We start from the raw sequence: 12,604 nt of genomic DNA, 5'->3' as shown, positions 1-12,604 counted from the left end.
AATGAGCTTACACCTGGTTTCGAACAAGTGGGATGGGGTCTGGTCTTGGTGTGCATAGTTGGGGTCCAACCTTTTAGTAAGATGGAGAATTGTGTGTTCTTATGCAATTCCAAAATCTGAGAATTTTAATTTGTGCATAAGCTCTTCAGTGGGTTACACCTTAATTGCTCTCGGGTTGCAAGATAAATTTAAAATTTTTGCAGGCTAGTTTTTCCACAAATGAACTTACACCTGGTTTAGAAGAAGTGGGATGGGGTTTGGTCTTGGTGTGCATAGCTGGGGTCCAACCTTTTAGTAAGATGGAGAATTGTGTGTTCTTATGCAATTCCAAAATCTGCGAATTTTAATTTGTGCAAAAGCTCTTTGGTGGGTTACACCTTAATTGCTCTTGGGTTGCAAGATAAATTTAAAATTGTTGCAAGCTAGTGTTTCCCCAAATGAACTTACACCTGGTTTAGAAGAAGTGGAATGGGGTCTGGTCTTGGTATTCATAGTTGGGGTCCAACCTTTTAGTAAGATGGAGAATTGTGTGTTCTTATGCAATTCCAAAATTTGCGAATTTTAATTTGTGCAAAAGCTCTTTGGTGGGTTACACCTTAATTGCTCTTGGGTTGCAAGATAAATTTAAAATTGTTGCAGGCTAGTGTTTCCCCAAATGAACTTACACCTGGTTTAGAAGAAGTGGGATGGGGTCTGGTCTTGGTGTGCATAGTTGGGGTCCAACCTTTTAGTAAGATGGAGTATTGTGTGTTCTTATGCAATTCCAAAATCTGCGAATTTTAATTTGTGCAGAAGCTCTTTAGTGGGTTACACCTTAATTACTCTTGGGTTGCAAGATAAATTTAAAATTTTTGCAGGCTAGTTTTTCCACAAATGAACGTACACCTAGTTTAGAAGAAGTGGGATGGGGTCTGGTCTTGGTGTGCATAGTTGGGGTCCAACCTTTTAGTAAGATGGAGAATTGTGTGTTCTTATGCAATTCCAAAATCTGCGAATTTTAATTTGTGCAAAAGCTCTTTGGTGGGTTACACCTTAATTGCTCTTGGGTTGCAAGATAAATTTAAAATTGTTGCAGGCTAGTGTTTCCCCAAATGAGCTTACACCTGGTTTAGAAGAAGTGGGATGGGGTCTGGTCTTGCTAAGCATAGTTGGGGTCCAACCTTGTAGTAAGATGGAGAATTGTGTGTTCTTATGCAATTTCAAAATCTGCGAATTTTAATTTGTGCTGAAGCTCTTTAGTGGGTTACACCTTAATTGCTCTTGGGCTGCAAGATAAATTTAAAATTTTTGCAGGCTAGTTTTTCCCCAAATGAACTTACACCCAGTTTTGAAGAAATGGGATGGGATCTGGTATTTGTGTGCATAGCTCGGATCCACCCACTACAACAAATTTTCAAATTTGCGAGGGAATAATCCCTTGCTAATCCCTCGCTGATCCCTAGCAAAACGATTTAGCGAAGGATTAGCGAGAAAATAGGGAGGGTAATGAACCGAAGCTAAATTATAGCTAGCTAATTAGCCAGGGAACTACTCCATAGCTAATCCCTAGCTAATCGTTAGCTAATCCCTAGCAAACTAGGTGTAGCAAATCCCTAGGTAATCTCTAGCAAAATGTTTATAGCAAATCCCTAACTAATCCCTAGCAAAATGTTTGTAGCAAATTCCTAGCTAATCCCTAGCAAACTAGTTCTAGCAAATCCCTAGCTAATCCCTAGCAAACTAGTTGTAGTAAATTCCTAACTAATCCCTAGCAAACGAATTGTAGCAAATTCGTAGCTAATCCCTAGCAAACTAGTTGTAGCAAATCCCTAACTAATTCCTAGAAAACTAGTTGTAGCAAATCCCTAGTTAATCTCTAGCTAAATGTTTGTAACAAATCTCTAGTTAATCCCTAGCAAACTAATCCCTAGCTAAACCCTCGCTAATCCCTAGCAGAGTGGTTGTAGCAAATTTCTAGTTGATTCGTAGCAAATTAATACCTAGCTAAACCCTAGCTAATCCATCACCAATTGTAATACTTTATCTCTAGCTAATTCCTAACAGAATCGTAACAAATTGCATTAGGCCAAATTGTTTCATGCTCTTATTATTTTTGTACCTTATAAAATAAATTTAATTATTAATATTACTTAAAAATATAATACATCTTGCCGACCAATTTATATGAAACATTTCAAATTTTATCACATTCAAAATAGTCAAATTTATATGTTTGTTGATTGATGTTAATGATAGCATCTTTAAAACAAAAATAACCGATGTTCAAGTAGAAAAACTAGATCATATCAATATTGGGAAACTCCTAATAAATTGATTTGCTACTTATTTCCTCCGGAGCTTTAATTTGTATCAAAAGTTAACATAGGGTGAACTTTAATTTTGATTGGAGTATCACTGAAATCTAAAGTAATCTAAAAATGCGATTAAATCATAAACGATTAATCTAAAAATTCCATTAATCAGATTTAAGTACAATTGCACCAATCATGTTACATGAGATAAGTTAGACACCACTTCAACAGAATCACAATGAAGAAGCAATGGAAATCACATATTATTAATGACACTTCTCGATAATCTTTTTATTTTTAATTCTTTAACCAATATACCCATTTGCCTTAAATTAAAGAAAAGATAAGAAGAGGTGACACAGACAGAACCTATTAGAAAGCCATTGGGGGAGAGATCCTCTGCCGACGTAAGGAAGTTCCCAGCCGCAACATTCACAAGTATATTAATCCTTCCAAAGTGCTTAAACGTTTATTCCACCACCCTCTATGCATCCTCTTGCTTCCATAACGCTCATACTAGTGTCCAGTCCTAAATATACCTTAGATGCTATTATCCTAATTCTAAATTGAACACTACTTTTTAATTAAAACTAAAATTGATAACACTAGGTCCCCTACATTTGTTTCTAGGGATTTTAGCTGCTCCAACAATGATGTCTTTTGTGGCGGAAAAAATGGCAAAGATACAAGTCACAAATCATGCAAACCAGGCAACAACGTTAGGTAGAAATTTTGTTTCAGCTTTGGACGGGTAGAAATATAAGAAATGATGACATTATAAATACACATATTAAATAAACAGTTGTAAAACTCACACTGAGTACACCTTGATATTAAATACACTTACTTGAACTTACCCCTATATCATCCCACTACTCAAAACCAATGCAACAGGAATCATCCATTACAAAATCATTATTCTGATCATAAGCGGATTTCAAATTGTAGAAACGGGTTCGAAGAACATCTAGATGCTTCCTCAATTTATTGTTGTTGAAACTAAGGTCTGTTTGCCTATTAAACTCATCACGAATATGATTCCATGTTTTCTTGTCAAAAACATTGTTTGGTCTGTTTCCCAGTTGAATCTGCTTGACAACCAAGTCTGCAAATAGCTTTCAAAGGATGTTGTCCAGTCCATCTTGTCCTTGATCGCTCTTGCTTGGGCTGATTGCTGGCTTCATGTTCCATCCACACCTGCACAAATGATTATAATTCAATAATTTACTCAATAACATCCTTAGAAAAGCCCCTCCTGTAGTGATCCCACTAAAATTTAAGAAAAAGTAAAAGGGCCCCTTGGGTTTGAAGCTTAAACTTATTACCCAAACCAAAGTCGCACATCAACAATTTAAATTTTACAAAAGTGTCACATTATCCATCATGACAATAAAAGGCATTGAAGAAAAAATGTCACTCCAAACAGCATAACATAATAACATTAAAGCAAATGAAACTGAATAACAACGATTTATTGCCATAATAATTCTTGTATTTCAAAACACTACACAATTCAAAGCGAGAAATCCTCCAATTACACACTCATAAAAACTGCAACATGACAATATCCAATAGACTATCACTAATTCCTATGGCCCTAATCACCTTAAAAAAATCACAATTCCTTTTGGTTTTCTTTCCAAATTTAAACAATAGCAAGGACACTGTTCTTATAACGACAATAATTTTGAGTTGTTGAACGTAGATAGTGTTCATTAGTCATCTTAAAACACAACCGTGGAATGCACAAAAAAATGTAGAGGCGAAAGCTGGTGAATCAAAGAACTAGGTCGAAGCAATGCGAAGTAAATTAAAGATCAACGTAGATGATCAAACTCCACAAAACCAGCACAGGTAACAGAACCGTCTAATGGAATTAAAGCCTTTAATTTAATCAGATTCGTTTCACACGTTGCAAATCAACAATAAAACTAACATTTGAAATGAAAATGAAAAAGAAATACCTAGAGTTGAGTGTGTTGCGATGGAGAAAGAGAAAGAGAAAAAAAAGGAAAGGATAGTGTGAATTTGAACGGAGAGGAGTAGAGGTAAATCTGACGGCGGAGGATGGAAGAGATGAGCGACGGCGGAGGATGGAAGAGATGAGCGACGGCGGAGGATGGAAGAGATGAGCGACGGCGCCGGGAACAACCACCAAGAATCGTTACGTCGTTGGCGAGAGGTGTTTGACTTGATTTTAGAAACATAGTAATGTAGTCAGTGTTTGAGAGAAAAAGAAATCAAAAAATGAAGGAAAGAAGGAAGTGTACAGTGCTGCTTGCGAACGAAGGAACGAACGGCGCTCCCATCAGCGTTTTTTTTTTATTTCATTTTAAACTATGTAATTAATTACTATTGTTCAGTGCTGCTTGCGAAAGTGCAAGGAAACTAAACAAAATAACAGTGTTTTTATTAATTCTTCTAATATAAATATTTAAATTTTAAATGAATTTTTAAGTGTATAATTAAATTAAGTTAAATATTCGTATTTTATAAATAAAATACATACATACAATTTGTTTTTATTTATAATATATCATAAATAATTTATTTCATATTTAAAATGTTTAAAAAATTAAATAATATAAAACAAATTATACCATAAATATAATAATATATATAATAATATGTAACAATATAAATCAATTAATAATCCTTTTGAATAAATTAATATATAAAATATAAAAAAGCAGCGTAAAGATAATAAACAATTATCAAAATAATAATTAATCATTTGATTTTAAATATAATTAATAAGAATTGTTTTAATACCTTTTATAATAATATTTAAACGGAAAGAAATATATTGTATTAGTTAAATTTTAGTTATTATTTTAATATATATATATATATATATATATATATATAATAAATATAATTAACAAATAAAAGATTAATTTATATAAAAATAAAATATATGTTGATAATTTGTTAATATATTGATAGTTTTTATAAATTTATTTAATAAATTCATATTTAATAAAATAGTTTGTATATATTTTTAATTACAAATTCTATTTATTAGCTTTGGATTTGCAACAAAATCATTAATCATAATTAATTAGCTTACCATACTATGTTGTATCTAATTCCTAATTAATTAGCTACAATTTAGCTACCATATTATGTTGTGTTTAATCCCTAACTAATTAGCTACACCTTAACTACCATATTATGTTGTGTATAATTCCTAACTAATTAGCTATAACTTAGCTACAAAATTTATGTTGTGTTTAATCCCTAACTAATTAGCTACAACTTAACTACCATATCATGTTGTGTATAATCCCTAACTAATTAGCTATAACTTAACTACCATATTTATGTTGTGTTTAATCCCTAACTAATTAGCTACAACTTAGCTACCATATTATGTTGTGTAAAGTCCCTCGCTAATTAGTTGCAACTTAGCTACCATATCTGTGTTGTATTTAATCCCTAACTAATTAGCTACAACTTAGCTACCATATTATGTTGTGTATAGTCCCTCGCTCATTAGCTACAATTTTAGTTTGTCGCTAATCCTTCGCTAATTAGCGACAAATTAGTGAGCAAAATTTTCCCTCGCTAATTTCCCTCGCAAATTAGCAAATTTCTTGTAGTGACCCTTTTAGTAAGGGAGAAAATTGTGTGTTCTTATGCACTTCAAAATTTGTCAATTTTACTTTGTGAAAAAACTCCTTTGTGGGTTACACCTTAATTGGTCTTGGGTTGCAAGATAAGTTGAAAAATGCTGCAGACTAGTTTTTCCTTATATTAACTTACACTTGGTTTAGAAGAAGTGGAATGGGCTCTATTATTGGTATGCACACTTGGGGTCCACCCTTTTAGTAGGGGAGAGATTTGTGTGTTGTTATGCACTTCCAATATCTGTCAACTTGTTTTATGCAAAATCTCCTTGCTGGGTTACATCCTAATTGCGCTTGGGTTGCAAGATAAGTTTAAAAATGTTGCAGGTTAGTATTTTTCTTCGGTGGCAAGAGAAGTCGTAAGGAGAAGTAGTGAACTATTCATTTTCCATTTTTTTATTATAGTTAATTAAGTTCATATGTTGATGTTTTCTAACATGTTTTTTTAACTATTTCATTGGTTTTTTAGCTTGTGGTTCGTAACCGTTGTAAAACAAACTACATTGTTAAAGTTAATGGTTTATTGAGACCAAGACATCGCTCTCGAATTGGAGGCACTCCATTTAGGTGGTGTGTTGACATGGTGAAACTGTTGGATATCAATGGAGTGTTGTTAAAACATACACTGAGTTGGTGGGTCCATGAACATGAAAGTATATATATCAGGCAACATTTGGTACGGTTGTCTATTTTAGATGTTTGTGTTTGTTTGGGTTTGAATGCTGTTGGGGTTGATGTAGAATTCAATAATGTTGTGTGCGGGGTGATCAAGTCATTATTTGAACATGAACCAATAACAATACATGACATTGTTAATAGGATATACTTTTATTTACAAAGTGACGATGATGATGACAATGACAATGTAGACAATGTTTGTCGTTTGTACTTGTTGCTATGTTTTGCTCTTTTGTATTTCCCTAGGACTTTTCGGACTGTCACAAACATGCCATTTAGATTGTTGGATAACCTTGACAACTTGAATCAATACAACTGGTCAAGGTCTATCTATAGTTTTTTGGTTGAAGGTTTCAATCATGCTTACCACACTTTAAGGCAAGATCAAAACATGTCTGCCATAACTGTAGCTGGGTCAGTGGCTATTTTGCAGGTATTTATTATTTAAGTCAATTTTGATTTTGTTAGGCTTGTGTTTGTGAAGTTAATGATTAATTAGTTCCTCTATTATTTTTTCAGCTTTTGGTTTGTTGACTACTTTCGTTAGGGTCTTATAAAGGTGATGTTATTTTCCCGAGAATTTTGAGTTGGTCGTCCTTGATGATTAGGACTCACGGAATCAAATCCGCATTTGAATATAACAAGGTATTGTATTGCATTCGTTTTAGTTTAGTTAATTAAGTTGTATTATGTGTACCAATAAGGTATAAAGTTTGGACATCATTATGCAGGTTGTTCTTCATTGGGAATTAACTGAAGAGGAAAAAAACATTGATGTTGTTCGTGATGCCTTAAATATTGGTGAACATGGCATCCCAAAAAAAGGAATAGATGACATGTCCTTTACTCAATTTAAGCAATGGTGCAAAAGGAAGTTGAAAAGAAATTATAGGGTCGTTCGACAATTAAAAGAGCAGCTGAGCAGTATGGAAGAAGAGTATGCTCGTGGAGGTGAGGAACCTGACCCACCTTCCTTTCATCAACCTGAAACCTCTTCCTTTGATAAAGGTGATGCCTTTGATGTTGAGGAGCCACAATCACGTCATTTTGAGCAACATGAGCAAGGTACTCCTGAATACAATCATCATGGAATGGAAATTATTCCCTTTATCGAAGCAGAAAAATGTTCTTTTGATGTTGACATAACTCAATTGTATCGCATTCTTGTGTCATAAAATGACAAGTTGGTTACTGTTATGGATATAAATTTCATTATTTTATTTCCATGGTTATATAGAGTTAATTCTAAATTTCCACTTTTCAGGAAAGTGGTGGTTGACATAAATCACCAGATATTAACCATAGTTGAGTGTTGGGGATTTCGTCCTCGTGGAAAAATTTGCAACATGGTAATGGCCTTAATTGATGTAATATTATAAACTTGTTATTTTGCCTAATGAAATGACATTGTTGATTTCAAATTTTGTCAGGCCATTTTGTTTGCTTGCAACAACTTCATGTATAGACAAAGAAAATTGAATGGGTCGATCAAGAGAGTTGTGTTTAGTCCTCTGTATACGGTATTATAATTCTTATTGTTTTTTAAGTTTTTATATTTGATGGATGTTGTTCATGATGGTTTATGAAAATGTAATTGTGATATTTTGAATGTAGAGCGTAGTTGTTGAAGATAGTAGAAAGGTAAAGGCAAAGAGACGTCAATGGATCTTAGGGGACTACAACAATTTCCTGACGCGTGGACTAGTTTCAGTACATGATATATTGACAGCAGATTTTGTAAGAATGAATATTTGTAATTTTATTTATTAAGTAGTAATTGTGAATGTTTAATGAGTTTTTTGTTTTATTCTTGGAAGCTCTTTGCTCCTATTATCCATGAGCAACATTGGTGGTGTTATGCAATCAACTGTCGCACCCACCAATTTTTTGTCCTTGACTCTCTTGGGAGGACATGACAAGGATGAAAAAGAATAGACAATGCGATTGTAAGTAACTTCTTAAAATAAATGCTCTTGTTGGAAAATTCAGCTATTGATTTGTAAAATGTATGTTGATCTTTTGTATTGGGATTTTTTAAGGCCCGTAACATGGAGATTTTATTTGGTTTCCTTTTAAATCATTCTAATGCTGATAAACCTAAATTTGAAGTCCTTACCCAAGGCCTTCCCCTACAACCAAATTTGTAAGTACCAATTTTGTCTTACATTTGATCGAATATTAGTATAGTGATACCATAATTTGACTTAATATATGTTCACATATTTCGAGATATGATTGTGGCATGATGGTCTTGAGATATATTGAGTTGTGGGATGGTGAAACAATGTTTGATGAAAAAAACTTCCCCGCATAAACTTTTGTAAGTGGCATTTATTGAATTTCGTTTTGCTGTCATGGTATTTAGTCGTTATAATTTTTATTTACTTTATTCCATGTCGCGGGAGGAACTTCAAGAACTCAGACAACATTACATATGTGATTGGTTTATGGATCCCGAAAATATTCATTGCAATTACATTGCTTCAAGTTTTAGATGTATTTAAAAGTAAATAGTTTTTGTTGGCATCAATTGTAAAATGTGATAGGAATATGACAGTTCTCATTCCTAAGGTGATAATTTGGTTCATAAGTTGTGAAATATTTTAATTCTTATCTCGTGCATCAATTTGGTTACAACTTAATTCCCTTCGAATTACAAAGTAGTTTTAAGATTGATGCAGGTTAATAAATGCATGCATGTTAATTCAAGAAATAATGAAATGGTAAAAAGATTATATGCAACGTTTTCCTAGATCCAATGAAGTTCATGTTGGTATGACTCCTTTTCAGTGACATCAATGATGACAAATTTTGAATCAAATGCATTGAATAAAAGATATCCTCCAAGTGGATCATGCATTGATTACATAATCAGTTGGTCAATGTACAATGCAGAAATTAAAGATATCCTTAATACGAAAGTCCCATCCACCATACCTATGAGACTACAAAAATTACAATCATGTTAAATCAAAAAGAGGAACAACCCATGGCCACATGTTGTCAATATTGATTACCAAAAAAATATATTTGTGGACAATTCAGAGATGTCATTTACAAACACATGTTTGTTGTAACTATGTTTGTTGATGCCATTTCATTTGCAAGTGCCCATGTCGTCAAAATAAAATACCAAACCATCGCCATTCCTGCAAAAAAAAATATTTCATGAGTGTTGGATGAATCTGGATACATAATTATCCATTAATACCTAAAATAAGTAGGCCATGCATAACGTATTTGACTATACTTAATAATTTGTTCCTTGTAACACAATTTGTGTTTGATGTGTGCTATTTTGAATTGAAGTCAGCAGGGAAACAAATCCAATGGATTGGGCGTCTTCAACCTGGCAACATAAATTTAAGTATAATTACTACACCCCAAATGATGTCAATAACGATAAAGTTAAATGGTTAGTAGAACATCACATTGTTAACTGTGAAGTACCTGTGTCGGATTAGTATGCGTAAGGACTTCTGATTGGTTAGTAGATGACATTAAATTCGTATCCAAAGTCCATCCCTATAAAGGATAACCAAAGAATTAAAAAAAATGTGATCATATTGTAAAAAAAAAATTGAATTCAAATTTTGATTTATTGGATTTCATTAAATGCACATACCATTTCAGCCCCACAGTCTTTATTTTAAGCACAATCGCAACCCGTAGACTTTCTTCTTTTACAAACCTTCTGCACAATGGATTTCAATATCGTCGATCGGGGTCTACCCTTTCTCTTAACAGAAATAGGATTGTTGATACATTTGTTGGATGACACGGTTTGTAGAGGACAATCATTTTCAGTCTCAAATTCAACCCCCTTACTTGTATTATCAAAATGTGACAATCCATGATCATATGCAATGGAGTCCAATTTCTTAAACAAACATTGTGTTTCGTTGTCTGACTCGCATGCGACCTTGGCAATCTTATAGAAACGCTTACAAAGTGCATCATACCTTTTGACATTAGCTTCTTCCTTTTTAGAATTGCTTGCAACCCTTATGTACGTGTGCCGTCTACACATTAGCTTGCTCCATCTTTTTAAAACATATTTGTCTGGCACACTTTTAACGCCCTCTTGCCCATACACGACTAAGTATTCCTCTAAACTCAAAGAGAAGGCAAGTGCATTGTATGTTAAGTGTGTGATGATCAAACAAAACATCATGATACATGTCTGCGCATTGACCTTTCCACATAAACTCTTCCACCTAATGGCATTATTGTATTGAACCACGAATTGTTGCAATGTCGTTGTCGAATTGATGAAACCATCGAAGAATGCGTTCATGCTCTCACTTCGTTGCGTAGTCGACATACTTGCCCAAAAGTTATTCTTCAAATAACATGGAACCCAGCGATGTCTATCTTCATAAAGTGTTAAAAGCCATGCATTTTCATGTAATCCATTTTCTGTGATGAACTTATCCCAACCACACTCAAAACCATCAAGACTCACTGACTCATACACCAACTGCTTCATGTCATGCTTAATTTGCTTGTAACTTGAGTACCCTTGCAACTTCTCAGGAACTTTTTTCATGATGTGCCAAAGGCACCATTTGTGTCTTGCATTGGGAAACACAATTTCAATTGCATTTTTCATGGCCTTGCATTGGTCGGTCACGATTCCAAGTGGTGCCTTATTTGACATGCAACGCAACCAACATGTAAATAGCCATATAAATGTTCTAGTGTCCTCTGATGATAACAACCCACAACCTAATAAAATGGATTGACAATGATTATTTACACCTATAAATGGGGCAAAAGGCATGTCATACTTATTAGTCAAGTATGTTGTGTCAAATGACACAACATCCCCAAAATCTACACATGCCGCTCTACTCCTACCATCCGCCTAGAACACATTAGTAATTTTGTTCTCTTGATCGACGTCAATTTCAAAGAAGAAATCCTTATTTAATTCCCTTCATCCTCGAGAAATGATTAAACAATGTTTGCCCATCGCCATCCTTAACCAGCGCTCGTCTCTGCTGACCAATATAGTTCCTGACATCCCTTTCCATAAAATCCAAGTTTTCATAACCTCCAGCATCAAATACCAAAGACCGAAAACTTTTGTTCAAACGCACTTCCGCTTGATCATTGATATCGATTACTCTTTTTGCCTGCATATTTATCTTCCTATTACCGCACACAAGCTTTGATTTGTGTGGACTTAAATGGTGATTATGTTCCTCCACCGCACTTCTCATCAACCATTCACCTTCCTCTTTAACAGTAGTAACACGTGCAGGGCAAGCCTTTCTTTGTGTCGGGATGGTTTTTTTTTTCGGGGGGATGTTGGACACATGGTTTCCTTCTCGAGAACAAACTAGTTTGACGTAGCACAACTCATTATGATCGTCTTTCTTTGATGTTTTGATTCGGACACCGAAACCACTTCTGATTGCATGTTGTTTATAAAATTTCTGTAGTTCATCCACAGTTTCAAAAGTCATCCCCACTTTAGGAAAGAAACCCAAGTGGGATTCACCACAGTCGTTGTTGGTTGAAACAGAGCCAATGATGTTACAGCTGTTTTCAGGGATATCATCTTTTAGTAGAGTAATGCTATCCAGACCCAGAGCTTGTGTTTCTTCCATGTTTTTTCCTTGTATAAACATTCATTGCAGTTCATAAGTGTTACTGTCAATACAATGTTTAACAAAAGTAAATAACGCGTATTAAAAATTTATATGGGTAAGGACGTCTGTTGTTTTGTGAACAAAATTAATGTGCAATGAAGCATTTACTGTCAATGACGATAAAAATCCAAGACAAATTACTTTCAAAATTTTTGGAAAAGTAAAGGAACCCTAAAACTTAAAGTACAATAAAAAACATGCTGGAGGAAGCCATTAATGTTGCAGATAAGTAGAATGGATAATGAATGAAACCATGTTTTACTCAACTTACTTGATCAATGCACCACCAACCAAAGTAGGCAGATTCCTAAAGACTAATCGTCAATGTGTTGTGCACGGAGAAAAAAGA

General features: G+C 34.0%; 2 protein-coding genes and 1 long non-coding RNA gene across 3 annotated transcripts; 1 reads left to right on the top strand and 2 right to left on the bottom strand.

Annotated features, from left to right (window-relative positions):
- Positions 1-3,043: 3,043 nt before the first annotated feature.
- LOC114187490 lies at positions 3,044-4,614 on the bottom strand. The gene is made up of 2 exons (XR_003605269.1): positions 4,256-4,614; positions 3,044-3,488 (listed from the first exon to the last, which is right to left on the bottom strand). It is a non-coding gene; the product is annotated as an uncharacterized LOC114187490 (long non-coding RNA).
- Positions 4,615-6,238: 1,624 nt separating this feature from the next.
- On the top strand, positions 6,239-8,745 carry LOC114187810. The gene is made up of 8 exons (XM_028076183.1): positions 6,239-6,247; positions 6,390-7,031; positions 7,118-7,123; positions 7,330-7,751; positions 7,863-7,947; positions 8,029-8,118; positions 8,213-8,239; positions 8,638-8,745. The coding sequence occupies exons 1-8, from the start codon at positions 6,239-6,241 to the stop codon at positions 8,743-8,745; spliced, it is 1,389 nt and encodes a 462-aa protein (XP_027931984.1).
- A 2,778-nt stretch (positions 8,746-11,523) lies between these two features.
- On the bottom strand, positions 11,524-12,213 carry LOC114187809 (protein FAR-RED IMPAIRED RESPONSE 1-like). The gene has a single exon (XM_028076182.1). The coding sequence runs from the start codon at positions 12,211-12,213 to the stop codon at positions 11,524-11,526; it is 690 nt and encodes a 229-aa protein (XP_027931983.1).
- Between the last annotated feature and the right edge of the window lie 391 nt (positions 12,214-12,604).

Source organism: Vigna unguiculata, chromosome 6 (assembly GCF_004118075.2).
Source record: "Vigna unguiculata cultivar IT97K-499-35 chromosome 6, ASM411807v1, whole genome shotgun sequence".
Lineage (NCBI taxonomy): Eukaryota > Viridiplantae > Streptophyta > Magnoliopsida > Fabales > Fabaceae > Vigna > Vigna unguiculata.
Note: the sequence above shows the minus strand (reverse complement) of the source record. Positions and strands in the feature narration are given on the sequence as shown.

Coding starts and splice junctions, on each gene's coding strand:
- LOC114187810 (XM_028076183.1), top strand. Junction 8,119..8,212: donor TGTTTAGTCCTCTGTATACG/GTATTATAATTC, acceptor TTTTGAATGTAG/AGCGTAGTTGTTGAAGATAG. Junction 8,240..8,637: donor TTGTTGAAGATAGTAGAAAG/GTAAAGGCAAAG, acceptor GGATTTTTTAAG/GCCCGTAACATGGAGATTTT.
- LOC114187809 (XM_028076182.1), bottom strand. CDS start 12,213: ATGGAAGAAACACAAGCTCTGGGTCTGGATAGCATTACTCTACTAAAA.